Source organism: Acomys russatus, chromosome 8, assembly GCF_903995435.1.
Source record: "Acomys russatus chromosome 8, mAcoRus1.1, whole genome shotgun sequence".
Classification (NCBI taxonomy): Eukaryota; Metazoa; Chordata; class Mammalia; order Rodentia; family Muridae; genus Acomys; species Acomys russatus.
Window position 1 is genome coordinate 40968045 of NC_067144.1, and position 17100 is coordinate 40985144.

General features: G+C 38.8%; 1 protein-coding gene across 1 annotated transcript in view; it reads right to left on the bottom strand.

Annotated features, from left to right (window-relative positions):
• Positions 1-632: 632 nt before the first annotated feature.
• Positions 633-17100, bottom strand: part of Arl6 (ADP ribosylation factor like GTPase 6) — a 34244-nt gene continuing 17776 nt past the window's right edge. Inside the window, exons 6-8 of the mRNA XM_051150101.1 lie at positions 11030-11159; positions 6950-7005; positions 633-893 (exon numbers count right to left, since the gene is read on the bottom strand). Of these exons, the coding sequence (XP_051006058.1) occupies positions 868-893; positions 6950-7005; positions 11030-11159 (212 nt within the window). The 3' untranslated portion in view covers positions 633-867. The remainder of the gene's footprint in view (positions 894-6949; positions 7006-11029; positions 11160-17100) is intronic.

The window sequence follows — 17100 nt, forward strand, 5'->3', positions numbered from 1 at the left end:
AAATTAAATACTTATTAAATTTACATTTATTAATCTGAAGATGCAATGTTGTCATTCAGCCAATGAAATAAAATTTGTCAATCATATATGAAATGGTCTTAGATTCTCTGTCACTAAATTGACTTCAGTGAAGGCATGGGATATTTTACATATATGAATGACCCAAAACAATGGGCTGACAACATACCCAAACCTTCATGGTTATGAAGTGACATACACATATGTAGGTTTATAGGGCCATGTCTGATCAGAAAGTATGGAACTATTCAATAAGCACCGAGTAAATAAATTCAGTTCAGTTGGTCTCAGATAACACTTGGCAGTAATGCACCAAACACCAGAGCAATACATTATTCTTTCAGCACAAATAAGGGTACTCTAGTTGATATGTTTCTTTTTTTTATTGATAGTGACACAAAAATTACATATATACCAATTACCTGTGATCCCTTATAAATCTTTAAAGCTGTTTCCCTAACACAATTTGCACTTCAAAATCTTAGAATCAACTAAACTTTTAGAAGACAATTAAAAATAAAAATACATTAAAGATATCATAAATCATGATAGAATATCAAGATGGCTTATAACCGGTATTTACACATTCTAATTACAACAATGTGTAGACAAGAAACTGGAGCTAAGGAGTTCTGAGGGAATGTTAGACTTCATATAGTTATGGCCAGACTAACAATGGCTCAAGTCCTAAATCCTTACAAAGTTCTTCCAGAGTCCACAAAAGCAAGCAGAATATTTGAAAAATATTCTTGGTTGCATAAATCCTTGAAAATAAATTTGAGATTATCCAGTATGCTTTACATAGACTCCTTTAATTGAAAATCTTGGAGGTTTCCAGAGACTATCTTTTCACGTCTTCACAGCTTGGATCTGATCTGATAATAAACAGACAAAACCATTGTCAGCCTCACAAGGGAAACAGCAGCAACCCTCTTCTGTAAATCAACTCAAGGCAAATCTACATGGCACAGAAGGGCCTATGTGTACATCTGTTTCCTTAAGGTACAATTAATGCTATTGTATTGATTTTTATGTAAGCTGTAAGTAGGTAAAGAATTAACTAGCTAGATTTACAGGCTTATGAGAAAGACAGGCAGCATTCCCTTTGGTCACCGTTCCTTTTTGGAAGGAATTCCCTACAATTCTTTTCTGGTAATTACTTATAACTCACTCAACACACAGTGGTTCTGGAGGTATCAGTAGCTTTATCAGACTTCAGCTCTCACTCTTCCCGTTTAGTGCCTCCTCTGCAAACTTTATGCTCCTGGTGCTGCTAACTCAGTTAATGCCTTCATTATCTGTATGACTATGCCAGTGTCACTCAGTGCCCAGACAGCGGTATGTATGCTTTCTTCTTATAAATTTTGTTCTCCCTAAAGTAATAGTTGCCACCAAGCCCGTCTATTTACTACTTATCTATTACTTTTTTCCCTTCTCCTTCTTCGTCCTTAAGCATATTTAACATTAGCTCAATCCAAATACTCTCACATGGGAAGCACATTATATAATCCATCGTTTTCACCTTCTTTTAAAAATTAAGTAAAAACATTGTTTATGTGTATGGATTTTTTGCCCACATGTGTATTGTGTACCACATGCATGCCTGGTGCTCATAGAAGCTAGTAAACGGTGTTGGATACCCTGGAGCTGGAGTTATGGGTGGCTGAGCCCCCAATGTGGGTGCTGGGAACTTAACTCGGGCCCTCTGGAAGAGCAGCCTTAACCACAGAGCCATCTCTCTAGCCCTTGTTTTCACCCTAAGCTTCATGAGGACTCCCCAGTCCACATTTCCGATCTCAAACAGCCCGTTTTGCCAGTTCTTGAGATTTCTTTATCAGTTGAGAATTCTTCTTAACAGCCCATGCATTTGTTCCTCCATTCCTGAACTGGTTTTCCTAGTTCCTGGTCCATCTAAACATCCTTTCTTCTTTCTCCTTCCATCCTTATTTTGTGAGTGTATGTGTGTGTATATTCATGTGTCTGTGTGTACATGTACTTGTTGGTCCACATGTGGCAGTCAGAGTACAGCCCTGAGTGCTGGCCCTCACCTTCTTCTACCTTAAGGCAAGGTCTCTGTTGCTCGCTGTTGTGTACACCAGGCTAGCTGCCCACATGTGTGAATTCTCCTATCTCAACTTCTTGTCATCAGCACAGTGGGATTACAGATGTGTTACTGGCTTTACAGCAGTACTGGGACTTTAAACTCACTCGGGCCTCATGTACACACAATGAGCAGTTGACCAATACTCTAAGGAGATGGGCTCCTTAATCTCGTGTCTTTTACCATCACAATATTTTGATATTGCTGGGGTATGTGATTTCAGTATATTCTCTATAACCTTTTCCAGGCACTGGCCAGTATCATGGACTATCGATACTATCTTAAGTAGCTGGTGTTGGGAGATTTGATATAACAATTCTTTCCTTATTTGGAACCTATTTCCACCTCAGGAAGATTGCAAAAGTTTCGCCCATCTTCAGGGTTGAACCTTACTAATGATGTGCCTTGGGTGGAAATAGTCTCCTCCCCAGCACTGGGTCTCAAGGTTCAGTTCTGACAAATCCTCTTTGCTGACTCTACATCCTATTTGCTTAGTTCTCTTTCTAAACTGCTTCATGTTTGGTACTGGATCTTTTCAATATGACTTTTTTTGGGTTTTGTTCTCATGTTTTCACACAGGGTTTCTGTCTAGCCTTGGCTATCCTAGTACTTACTGTCACCAGATATCCACCTGCCTCTGCCTCCCAAGTGCTAGTGTTAAAGGTGTGGACCATAACCTCCTGGCATAGCTGTCTTTTTTTTTTTTTCCTTAGAAAAAAAGTTTGTGTTTTGAGATTTAGGTCTCAGTAAGTAGCCAGACTAGGCCTGGAACTCCCCATCCTCCTGCCTCAGCATCTTGAGTACCACCATCTTGAATGTACCACCATGCCTGGCTTCCAACTTTGTTCCTTATCCCTTTGGCCTGCTTCCTAGCACTATTTTTCTTTTGTCAAATTTGCATTGTTATTATATTTTTATTTTCAAATAATTGACTTATTTGTTGCTGGAATTTCTTCTCAGTAAGTAGTATCTTGATCTTATTCATGAAAATGACATTTTTAAAGGATAAATTGTAATATATCTTTAATCTTCTTGCAAGTTTTCATTTGTGTATTTCATATTTTTATCCTCAGATGCCTGGCTATCCTTTTGCTATCTGTTTATATGAATGACTGCAACTAAATGGTAGGCTAGACATCAGGAATGTGTGTGCAGTTTGTCACATATGCTCATTATTCTACTGCTTCCGGTTAAGGACTTTCCTTGGCAATCACCAGAATTATAGATTTACTGTCTTTTTTTCTTGGAGAAGTCTGATTTTCAAAGATGAATTTCTACTGTCACTTTTGTCTTCTTTTTTTGTTTTTCTTTTTTGTTATTTTGTTTTTAAAGCAGGGGTTTTCTAGATAGTCTTAGCTGTTCTGGAACTTGCTCTATAGACCAGGCTGGCCACAAATTCAGAAATTTGCCCCCTCTGCCTCTTAGTGCTGAGATTAAAGTCATGTGCTGTGGTGTCTGCCTACTTCTTAATCTGATTCCTCAGAGACAACTTTATCTTCTGCAGACTTTTTAGACTGAATAGAAGTGCCTCCCTATCTTCTGCCTATTTGTACTGTGTCCTGATGGAGTAGAAGACAGAAGAGAATCGCCATGTTCTATATGAAAACTTGCAGCCCCTCCTTGCTTTCAGTTTCCTGTTACCACACACAGTTGTGTCTGGTGTTTTCCAGTATTTGAATATTTGCAAAGGCTAATCCTTGAGCTGTGGGGGTGGGGGGAGTGAGGAGGGAGTGAGGAGGGAGTCATGTTTTCTCTTTTTAGCTCCAGATCAATCTTTTATTTTTCATTGTATTATTTTTAATTACCAGCATATTCTGAGTCTTAGAGAAGATCTTCAAAGACAATTATATCATTTCATACTGCTTAGTATGTGGCTTTTGGAGGCCTGTTAAGCCAATCGACATCTATCAGCTACCCCGCTCTCCAAAAAAGATGATCATTCTACCACATTCATTCCTTATGTACATGGAGTTAACATCTTTTCAAAACACTGCCTTATTATTAGTGACACCTGAAGTTGGAGTATGTTTTCATTAGAGTACTCACATGCAGAGCACGTGCAGATATAGCTACTGAAATCTACAAGTGGGATAGGGTGTTAGATCAGAAGGACGGTGCTGGTCAATGATGCGTGTTTGCTTAATACATGTGACGGATGACCTGGGACCATCCTTGGTATTCAAAATAAAACAAAGCAAGATCAGAGTTTGAACTCTGGATGCACTACTGATTTTCATCTTGCCTGTAATATGATAAAGCAAGTTTCATTATTTGGGAAAAACTTTTAAAAAATCCCACTTGAAAGCTGGGTAGGAAGAACATGTCTGTAGTCTCATTGTTGGGGGAATTCATATAGTGAGTTCTAGGTCAGCCAGTGCTGCATAAATGGTAATACATTGTCTTGGAAAACCAAAAAACCTACCCTTCCTCCAAGAAACTCTCACTTCAAAGTTTCAGAACTAGAAAATTTATAGTGGTTATTATTAAACATAATAAATTACCAACTCTTTCAAAAGAGAATATAATCATGTAACACTAATATTTCATGAAAAAGGCCAATACTAAACTTAAAGAAACAAGATTAAGTTGGTGCAAAGTGAACCTTCTTTAACATGCTAAGGGACTTCAGGATTCCAAAAGTGAAATGAATATAGCTCAAAGGTCTTTTATAGTTGTATTTTCCTTTGTGTCTTTAACTAATAAGTGACATTACAAGCAGGTTAGTCTCTTTTATTTACTATTACTTGTTTTGAAGGATAGTTGTTTACCTCTTTTCATAGTCAAAGGGGTCACTGAGAACAACAAAGTCTATACTACTTACTATTCTATAAGCAATACAATGAGTAGGGTGAAAGAGGGAGGGAGGGGGAACCCAAAGACACAAGTGAGGGGATAACAATTGAGATGTAATCTAAGTAAATTATTTTTAAAGAGAATAAAAAGGAAATACAATGAATGATCATTTAGTCGAAAACAAACTTGTATAACCTTTAGGTTTTTAAAAGCTATATAGTTTCTGCCTCTTTTAAATAGTGTGCCTAGGTAAGAGAATAAATCTGTTATGTCAATTTGTATAGGTTTTCATATATTATACTTTAACACTTAAGCTTTTAATATCACAATGGGAAAATTACTTCAAAAGATAAGAAAAATGTTTGCTAGTGGGAGAGAAGTTAATGGTAAACGTGCTGCCTCAATAGCCCAGGTCTTTTCTCAACTACTCCTGTCGCACAGAGCAAACACGAATACTACTACTCACCTTCTAGAGGCTGATGCAGCAAAAGGACACAAAAGCACCTCTAACAATACGCTGCTCTCACACAGACTTGGGAGGAAGGTTAACAGCGCAGAATAGTAAGAAATACAACTGGTGCCAAGAGTTGAGAATTGGTACTGTAACATTGGATCATTACTGACACCTAGTGGATATTGCCACAGACAAAAAATAAAAATATAAATGGAGTTGGAGAAGGAGAGATAGAAACCAAAATCTAGATGCTACATCATCTTCTTTTCAGTACTGTGCTCGGAATTTCTACACTGAGAGTGTTGTCAGGGCTTCCATTACACCGTTCATCTTCACTGAGAGTACTGGTCAGTAGGGGAAGGAAGAAATCAAGGATGGAAATATGCTTCTCTATCTTCTCTGGAATTTTACTCTGTAACCTACCAGTTTCTTCTGCAAATCCATTCCATAACCCCGAGTACTTCTTAAAATAATTTGAAAATTGAAGTTGATGGATTCAAAGAAAAAAATGCCTTTACAGATTTTTAGAACAATTAGAGGTATTTGTTTCATTTACCTATAAAATATGACTAGAATGTTCCTTCCAATTTAATAGTAAATGTTTTCACTGACTAAATACAATCTAGAAATGAAAGTCTGTGGCAGGCAGTGGTGGCACATGCCTTTAATTTCAGCACTTGGAGGCAGAGGAAGACATATTTTCTGAATTTGAGGCCAACTTGGTCTACAAAGAGAAACTCTGTCTTGAAAAACTAAGGACAGGAATCTATGGAATTCACTCAAAGACCAGATTTTACATTTCTCTATGAAATGTGCTTTTAGCATTTGTATGCAGATTACCTTTCCATCCAATACAACAGGCATGGAAGAAAAATGAAAAAAATGTCCCACACATATCTAATATTAAAAGGCTAATGTAGAAGGAAATAGTATTTATAAGCAAAAATTGTAAGTCGACATTCAGAACACACATCTACCTATTGATGTGCATGCCACAAGATGTTCCTATACATAGTAAAAAATATAAGCCCAGGAAAAAACTGTATCTTAATTTATTCTCTAAAATAGTAGTGATCTACCAATCTATTATAGCTATTTTGATTTTTAAAATAGCTCAACTGAAAATAAACAAGATACAAACAGAATAAGAGTATTTATAATATTAAGTACGAATTTTAAACATGCAGATACGGAGATATAAATGGAGTGCTACACAGCATGATTCATAAAAAATAACTGTCATTTGGTCCTAGTTATTAGCAGTAAGGCCTAACATTTGTCCCAAACCTCAAATGTGCTTTTCAACTTCTAGATTTAATGAAAATCTAGGCCCATAAATTAAAACCATTTTCTAGATTGGCTATATTTATTGAATGTACACACAGAAACACGTTAAGCAAATTGCCTAGGGAAAAAATAATAAAATAAATGCAGCAAAATATAATATACTTACTGTACTGTTTTTTCTGACAGCAGAAATAAAAAAAAAGAAGGGGCATTGATGTAATAAAATTAAAATACAAAGATGAAATGAATGAATGAAAAAGAAGCAGGTTACAGATGTGCAGTAGCTGGTGATGTACCTTGAAGCCAGTCCACACCTTCCTGCAATCCTTCTCCTTTGATGGCATCACTAGCACTGAAATAAAATCCACACAAAAATCCATTTTATGGTATTTTAACAACTCTAGGAGTAAAAGACATTTTTGCCATATTGCAAAGAAATATTTGCTAATAATACACATTTGTGCAAAAACTGTACATAGGAAATTAAAGTCTGAGGACTAGGAATGAGACAGATTTTGAGGGTTTTTAGTGACGTTAAGAAGACGTAAATGTCAGGTTATTTTCCTACTGCAGACAAGCTTTCTAGAGTCCTACCTCACCCTACCTACTGCTCCACAGCATTTCCTTGTTAGAATGTTTGACTTAGGCCACAATATAGTCACAGAATCAACTAGCTTTGTTTGAAAAGTGCTCTGTTTTCTATAGCGTAAAAACCCATAGTTATAACATGGGTTTTGTTGTTGCTGTTATTGTTTTATTTTTGAGGCAGGGTCTCATAACATTTCACGTTTGCCTAACTCTTGCTTCTACCCTGCAAACACAGGAATAACAGTTGTGAGCCACCAGGCCTAACTCATAAACTTTTATAAGCTATTAGAAAAAAAATTCCAGTCAATTTCAATTGTACTTTTATGTTTATTACTGCAGGAAACTTAGGCATCTGCAACTGAGGGAATATTACCACTGACCTGACATGGTTATTGTAGAATTGCATATTTGAAACATGCATGTAAAAGAAAAGTGCTTCCATTGTCTTCCATCCATGAACTTAAATGCCTAATGTGATATTTCATCTATAATTATCATTACAGTATATAAAAACCCCAAGTATAGGTACATAACCTTGCCTCCTTGTTTGACCAATGAAAGGCTTACACCTGAGCAGGGCAGAAGGAAGGGGTGGAGCAAAGATTTGTGGGCTTGGGGAACAGAAGGATCCTGGGTAGGAGAGAGGTACCGGAGGAGGAAGGAGGACCAGAATTGCCATGGGATAGGAAAGAGCCATGTGGCCAGGAGGAGGAACTCTGAAGTTCTGCATGGAAAGAAGCAGCCCAGATAAACAACATAAGCAAGTATTTTGGAATTATGGGTGGGAAATAACCCAGATAGAAATGAAAAAGCAGATAGCATGGGATGGAGGCTGGGCGATAATCGAAGGTAGTTTAGGGGGTTAATATCTGCCCAGCCCCAGGGCTGGAGAGATGGCTCAGAGGTTAAGAGCACTGGCTGTTCTTCCAAAGGTCCTGAGTTCAATTCCCAGTAACCACATGGTGGCTCACAACCATCTGTAATGAGATCTAGTGCCCTCTTCTGGCATGCAGGCACACATGAGGGCAGAGCACTATATAAATAATAAATAAATAAAAATCTTTAAAAAAGAAATATCTGCCTAGCCCCATGTAAAATAAGGCTTATTCTAAAATACAACAGGGGTCTGGGTCTTTTATTGATTACAACAGTGGGTTAGATAATACTGCCATAATAATTATAGGCTAATTTTATAATAAACATTATTAGACTTTTTAAATTTGCTAGAACAGCATAGTAAAGAACCTAAACAATGTGGTTCCATCCCCTTGATGGGGAGGTCCAGTGGCACTCAGTGGAAGGATAGCAGACTACCAAGAAGAGACTTAATACCCTATGATCTGAACTATTTTTCTGAACAAGTTCCCTGTTCGTGTGAAATAAACTGTGAGGCTCAGACTGAAGCAAACATCAAGCTCTTCCCAAGATGCCACAGTGCTTTGTTTTATGGCCCCGTGTTACTTGTCAGTGGACACATAGTCCTCAATTTTCCCTTTGACTGCTTTGCTGTAGGCAGGCTACTTGCTATTAGTGGAACAGAACAGGTACACTTGCAGCCACGAAGAGCCCTTCTTATCCTGCCCTGACTTCGCATGAAATGCTCCTGGACTGAAGTCAGGCTGCAAAGACATTAAGTCTTCATGCTTCCTTACCCTTCTGACAGTTTTTAATCCAGTCATCTCATGTTTTGTACAATTATTTCCTTATTATCTGTCTATTCCACAAGTAAATACTCAAATCCAAATAAACCTCAAAGAGCTAAGTCAAAATATGTCACCACAGTGAGGCTCTAGGCTCCATGGTGAGTAACAATGGTCAGAAATAAAGACCTAGAGCTCTTCTTTAGTCTCTCAGACTATACCCATATACTTGTGTGTAGGGTGAGAAAGAAACAGTCTTATCTCTGTGTCACTAAGTACTACCACTCACATATCTAAAGCTGGAATCGAGAGATAAACATATTTTTTAAATTTTGTGCATGCTTTTAAGAGAAATCAAAAAATGCGGAACAAATCTTACACATGGGGTGCTAATTTGAATTTAGGAAGGTGATATCCTGTTTGAATTAAGGAGAAATAAAGTTATAGGTAGGTTTAAAAACATGGTAGCATTTTTCTATATTACATGGAAAGCATAGAACCTGGGAAGACAACATCCTTACAGCATCAAGATTTCACCTTTCACACAGAGAACTTTTGAGATGTCATAATTGATTAAATGAATCTGTTTAAATGCAACTATTAGTTATTTTAGGTAGAAGAGAGGCAATTCACTCATAAATTTGACATGTTTGAACATTCTGCTTTTGGACAAAGCACCACAATACTTAGTAAAATACAAAAACTAGTATTTGTTTTAATGTGTATTGCCTTTGGAGACCAACATTTTAGCGTCCAATGATTTGTGATAGCCAAAGTTCTATTTCAAAATTTTCTCTGTCTAAAACCCCACTCTTCTTAAACTATCAAATACTAGTAGACCTCAGATTCAAATGCAACAACCGTAGAGTGGCACCAACCCTCCCCCCACTGTTCAAAAGCAAGGAATGTTTCACTCTTTCCTTCCTGGGCAGAAGGTTGGTGGGGGCCTCACAGAATCCTGAGATGTCTCTAAGGTTTACTTAAACATTTCTCTGTTCAGCACCAAGGCTAGCTCTTAAGGAGCTTTTCTTATTGGAATTTCATACAAGGCATTTGGATTCAGTGTTTACTCCCACTTCCCTACCCATCCAACTCCATCATCCCCCTCTCTTTAAAACCCCGGGAGTCCAGCTTCTGTTACTCCCAAATATTTGCCAACAGCTTCTCAGCTAAGAGCAGAACTGTGTTCCCATCCCTCACGCCATACTGGGATTCATAGCCTCTACTTTCTTGCCTTACATGTTAGGTCACTTCTAGAGTCAGTAGATTTCTCTGCTTTGTGTCCAAATTCCCCTTAGTTATTACTGTAACTCTGTTTTTTTTTTTTTTAATTAAAAAAATTTTTTTGAGACAGCGTTTCTCTGTGTAACTGCTCTAGCTGTCCTGGAACTTGTTCTATAGACCAGGTTGTCCTCGACTCACAGAGATCCTCCTGCCTCTGCCTCCCAAGTGCTGGAATTATTACTGTAACTATTATAAAATGTATAAAATGTTACAGAAGGGCATTTTAGGGCATGGGAAGGTAGGTGGGGTATGTAGCAAAAGAGGATCTCATAGGAATTAACTAAGAAACTGTTTTCTAAATAAATAATGCATAGCACTTTCACATACTGTTTATTAGTATGTCTAAATAAAACCATTATCCCTACTTCTTCATTTGAACAAATTTTTATAGTATATGTAACATATACTAGTCACAGAAGTGGGAAAATAAAAATAAGGTAGCAACCAAAACTTGGCTAACCTAGCTCCCAGGGAGCTAACTTTTCTAAGAGTTAGGAAGACAAACCACCATAAAATAAAAAACAAAAAAGAGGCCACATGTTAATGAGGAAGTACAATAGCAACTCAGGAAAATTAATTTGGTCAATGACTCAGACAAGGCAACACCACATGGCTTGGTTGATTTTATGTGAAAAAGGAAGTCACTTTTTTGTAGCACCAAAGGATTTGAAAAGTTTAAAGTAATATCTTCATGAGTTCTTGCAATTCTGTGAAACAAATACTTATCTTACAATCTACCATGTTTGGCCATTTATAAAATGATGTCAAAAACAAATAAAACAAAACAAAAAAATCTAAAAATACTACATCTTAGACTTTTCAGAACAATGAGGCTTTTTTTTCTTTTTCTTTTTTTTTTTTTACCAAATATGCCATGGCTTGTCTTTGATGTTCTCTAAACACAGCAACTGAGACACTTTCACAGACGTCACTGCATCTCTAAGATCCATTTTGTTTGCAAAGAACAAGATTGGAATTCGGCGATGCTTAATGTCTGAAAAAGAGAAGAACGCCATCATAACACTCTGGACCGCTTCGCCCTAAAGCCCTAAAACTGAAATACATGTACAACAGACACTGAAAGACACGTAGTTAAACCTTCATCGAATCTGCAGCTCTCAACTGTGGGTCAGCATATCAGACAGCCTGCACGTTACACATTATGACTCATAACTAGAAAAACTACAATTATGAAGTAGCAACAAAATAGTTTTATGATTAGGATCCCCACAATATGAGGGACTGTATGAAAGAGTCACAGCGTTAGGCAGGTTGAGAGACAGTGATCTATACAGAAAAAACAAAACAAAACCCTAAAACTACTTGGTAAGACCATGTGCTCTCTGGCTAGGGGCTTTAAACCAAAGAATAAGGTTAGAGAAGGGGAGTCTATCTGTCACAGAGACAAATCTATGCAAAAAGACAAACATTTCTGTTGTTTTCAGTGTTAACACAATGGAGACAGACCTCAAGAAGGGAGAGGAGGAAGTGGATTCTGCTTTAATTTTAAGTCAAAGCACCATAAACAAGTAAAATATTATTTTTTATTTTTCACCATTACAATTTTGGAAACATTTTCCAAAGGTTTTGTGTTTTTAAAAACATAAACTGTGTGTGTATGTGTGTGTGCCCATTGCATGTGTGTTTGTGTTTTGAGTGTCTCTGTGTGTATACACATGCACGTAGGCATGTCATGGTGTGAATGTGGAGGTCACAGGACAAGTCATGGGAAGCAGTCAACTCTCTCCCTCTGCCCACCATGTGGGTTTGTGGGTTCAAACTTATGAAGGATGCCAGGTTTGGCAGAAGTGCCCTTCTCTGCTGATTAAAGCCAAGTCCAAGTCCACATGTTTTAAAAAGCTTAGAAATTAGAAACCATGTTCCAGTGCTGTCCAACTGCCCCCCACAGGAAAAGCAACGCACAGCAGCACCTTCACATCTTATAAAAACACCGTGTATTTCTAGCCTTAATTAGAACATCTAATTCTCCGTAAAAATCAACTTGCCAATTTCATTACTATATATATATTTATCTTTGCACTTAATTCCCTATCCTACCCTTGTTACCTAAGCAACACTTAAAAACAAAGTAACCAGGGGTTCACAATTGCCTGTATCTGCAATTCCAGGTGATCTGATGTACTCTTCTGATTTCTGTGGGCTCCTGCATGCCCCTAGTACACATGCACACACTCAGGCACAAACACAAACTTAAAATATATACTTCCATAATAAATAATAGAACCACAATCTAGTTCCTTTTCCTCCTACTTGAGTTTCCTCCTTTCTGTAAACAATGAAAGTCAAACAAGCAACAGCAAGACCCTCTGGGTACCTGTTCTTAGGCTGTCATGTGCTGTTAAAATAAGGCAACCCAAGCAGTTATACCTGGCAGAGAAGGGAAGATGCTCCAAGATACAAGAACACTTGCTCAACTATGTTCATGGCAGCTTTATTTGTAATAGCCAGAATCTGGAAACAATCTAGATGTCCCTCAACCGAAGAATGGATAAAGAAACTGGTATGGTTGGGTATGGTGGCACATGCCTTTGATCCCAGCACTCAGCAGGTAGAGGCAGGAGGGTCTCCTTGAGTTTGAGACCAGCTGGTCTACAAAGACAGTTCCAGGATAGCCAGGGCTATTACACAGAGAAACCCTGCATCAAAAAATGAAAAATAAAAAAACAAAACAAAACAAAACAAAAACCCAAAAAACAAAGCCAACGAACAACCAAATAAAAACCTTTGTTACATTTATACAATGGAATACCAACTCAGCTATTAAAAACAAAGAAATCATCAAATTTGCAGGCAAATGGATGGAACTACAAAAGCTCATCCTGAGTGACATAACCCAGACCTAGGAAGACACACATGCTTTGTACTCACTTGTAAGTAGATTTTAGCCATATAGGAATAACATACTACAATGCAGAGACCAAAAGAATACAAGCAACAAGAAGGATCCAAGGGAGGATTGTGGGAAGGAGTAAGCTTTGTCACAGGTGGGAGCAGTCTTGGTGGGCTTTACCCTTGGGCACCCCATGAATACCTTGTGACAGACTGAGTGGAGCCATCCTGGGTTTGGAATTCAAGAGGCAGACCTGGGAACCCCACCTGGTCTATTGTCTTTCTAATGGACCCTTACCGGGAGAAGGAGCCGGTCCTTCCCACGTGACTGAGGGAGTTGGGGAAGGGAGAAAAACAAAGTCGGCTGCAGGGAGAGCGTGCAGGCAGCAGCGGACAAGCTGGATCAACACGCCGGCCAGAGAGACACCTAAGGATCCGTCCCGTGGAACGGCTACCGGAAGGTTCACTCTTTCGTCCCTTTAACCTTTTTCCTTCTTTTATAAGCTAGTTGGGTTGCATAATAAAGTTCAATTGCTAAGAAACAGAGTCAACATCTGGCGCCCAACGTGGGGCCCGATGGGTTCCACAGTCCCTAAGGGTACGGAGGAAGAGTCAGTATTCGAAGGTATAGAAATGCTGTTTCAGGGTATCAGCAAAGTTGCAACTGCTGTTGCAAAACTTTTCCTGCATTATACTTAGAGGGAATTCTCTGTTTTTTCATTGTCCTTTTATTACAATATTTCATGTTTAGAAGGATTAAAAGAAAGGCTAATGACATAGAAAAGCCGGAAGGGGCAGTAAGTTCTATCCTTTTGAAAAAGATTGCAGATTTGACTGGACAGATGAAAAGGCTGAGGAAAGAAAATGAAGGGATGGGAAAGCAGAAAGAATTTTTGGTAATTGGTAGTGATGAAGGACAGGAAATAGAGAGACTGGAAAGCCAGAAAAAACCAGAAGAGTCAATAAGCTCTATCCTTTTGGAAAGAATTACTGACTTGACTGAACAAATGGGCAAAATGCAAAAAAAAAACTAGAAGGGCTGGAAAAGCAGAAGGCACCTGTGGTTAAAAAGGATGGAGAAGGTCAGAAACCAGAGGCAAAGGAAGCTAGACCGACCAAAAGGTCTTTGGAAGTAAATGTCCCAGTGGAGGATACCTCCACAGTCGCCCAGACACCTTCAGCTTTTCCAGTCACTGTAAGACATGTGCCTGAGCAAAATGGGTGCTGAGGGTTATGAAATGGCCTGGCGTCCTGTTAGACATGATGGATTTAAAAACATTTAAGGAATCCGCGTCAAATATGGTATGCACTCTACATTTGTTAAACAATGTTAAATAGCCTGGGCCACACAAAATAGACTTGTTCCCCAAGATTAGAAAAATTTAGTTCAGCGGTATTGGAAGCAGCACAACAGTTACAGTGGTTATCATGGTGGCGAACAGAGGCTATAAAAATAGAACAGGAAAATACGACACAGAGATAAATAGTTAATAGAGATCAATTGCTTGGTGAAGGACAATATACTAATATTAGAGAACAATTCAAGCTAAAGATAGGGTAATTAAACAATGTCGTAAGGCAGCCTTGAGAGCTTGGGAGCTGGTAGAGGAACCTGGGAAAACAACTATTCCCTTTACTAAAGTGTTCCAAGGACCCTTGGAGCCCTTTACAATAATTCTTGCAGAGGTTAGGATCTGCAATGGATAAGGTGAGTGCCAGATTCTGACAACAAACAGGCATTAAAACTTATCATGGCTTATGAGAAATGCAAATGCTGACTGTAAGAGGGTGCTTAGACCATTAAAGGAAAGAGGCGCTCCACTAGATGACTGGGTAAAGGAGACAGTTAATATCAACTCTCAGGAGTATCAAATAATATTGTGGGACAAGCTTTAGCCAAGAGCCCAGATATCCTAATACTCGGTGCGTCAATTGGTGGTAAAATTGGTCTGTGCAAAGAAACTGTAGAGATAGAAGGCGCAATAACCCAGGAAAAAACGTAACTCGTGGGAGAGAACAAGGAGATTCTGGTTATGATGGTAATGAGGTGCCAAGACTCCCAGGGTACTGTAGTCGCTGTGGAAAAGGGAAACATTGGTCTCGGGATTGTCAGTCTAAGAGAGATGTGCAAGGCAATATCTTGCCGACGGGGAAACGGCAGGAGGGGGGCCATCGGCTCGGCCCCCATAAACATGCCAGCCGAATTCCTTTGGCCAGTCAGGAAGTGACAAAACCCGCAGGAAAACGGGAACTGAGTGTTAGTGATCTAATTCATGCTACTGAAAGGCAGTGCAAAGCCTTGATCTGGCTTCAAATATGTCTCTTACCCTATCTCCCCAGGTTGAATGTTACAAATTAAATACTGGTGTTTTCGGACCTTTGCCTTCAGTCACAGTAGGAATGGTTCTGGGAAGAAGTGGGCTTACTTCTCATGGTTTTATTGTGCATCCCGGTATTATAGATGGAGATTCTAAAGAGGAAATAAAAATCATGGCATGTGTGAAAAAGGAGATAAAAATCATTGCCAGGGATAGAATTGCTCAACTTCTACTGTTTCCTTACATTAAGGGCAAAGCCGCTCCAGTGGAAAGGACTGGTGCATTCAGAAGCACAGGGACCCGGTGTTCTGGCAACAATAATTAATGATCAGAGACCTAAGTTTAATTGTACAATTGAATGGTGTTAAAATAGAAGGCTTGGTGGACAGCGGAGCCGATGTCTCCATCATTTGCCAAAAGTCTTGGAACCAAATTATATGGCCACTTAAGAAGGTTTTGTACAGAAATTGTAGGAATTGGTAAGCTATCTCAAATAAAACAAAGTGTACAGTGGCTTGAGTGTGTGGGACCAGATGGGCAGATAGGGAGGCTGAAACCCTATGTGGCTGACATTCCCATAAATCTATGGAGAAGAGACCTCTTACAGCAATGGGGTACTCAGATTACTATTCCTGCAAATACCGTGATAAACAAGGTTGAAACTATGGGTGAACTGGCACACGCTTCTGGGGAAGAGATTCATGTAAGTGATCAGGGGCGACTACAAGCTATGCCCATTGTCCAACCTCAGAACTCTTCAGGTTTAGAGTGTCAACATTTTTAAGAGGGGCCACTGCTGAGATACCAACCGCCTTGCCCCTAAAATGGATTTCAAACAGACCTGTATGGCAGGAGCAGTGGCCCTTAACAAAAGAAAAGTTACAGGCGCTTCATGGTTTAGTGAAAGAGCAGCTGGAGGCTCAACACATCAAAGAATCATCCAGTCCCTGGAATTCCCCTGTGTTTGTGGTAAGAAAGAAATCAGGTGGATGGAGAATGATAATAGATTTGAGGGCCATAAACAAGGTGATTCAACCCATGGGCTCACTTCAACCTGGAATTCCTTTGCCTTCCTTGCTACCTAGGTCTTGACATATAATTACAATTGATTTAAAAGATTGTTTTTTCACCATACCTTTACATGAAAAGGACAGGGAAAGGTTTGCTTTCTCAGTACCTACTCTGAACAGTAATTCTCCAATGAAGAGATATCATTGGAAGGTACTTCCACAGGGAATGTTGAATAGCCCAACTTTATGCCAGTATTTTGTGCAGCAACCTTTAAAAATAATTCGTAAGCAATTTCCTCAATCTATCATATACCATTACATGGATGATATTCTGCTAGCTAATAATGATCCTAGTGTTGTAGAAAAAATGTTTCAGGAAGCACAAAGAATTCTACCATGCTGGGGATTACAGATTGCTGTGGAAAAAATACAAAGAGGAGATTCTATTACCTATTTAGGCTATAAAATAAGTGAACAAAAAATTCGACCACAAAAGGTACAGATTCGTAGAGATCAATTGCAAACTCTTAATGACTTTCAAAGATTATTGGGAGATATTAACTGGTTAAGGCCTACAATTGGGTTAGCTACCTATGAGCTAAGTAACTTGTTCCAAACTTTACAAGGGGATTCGGATTTAAACAGTCCTAGATGTCTGACCGCTGAGGCAAAAAAGGAGTTAATTCTGGTGGAGCAAAAACTTCAAAAGGCATATGTGGATAGAATCGATCCTGAACTTGGTTGCATTCTGGTTATT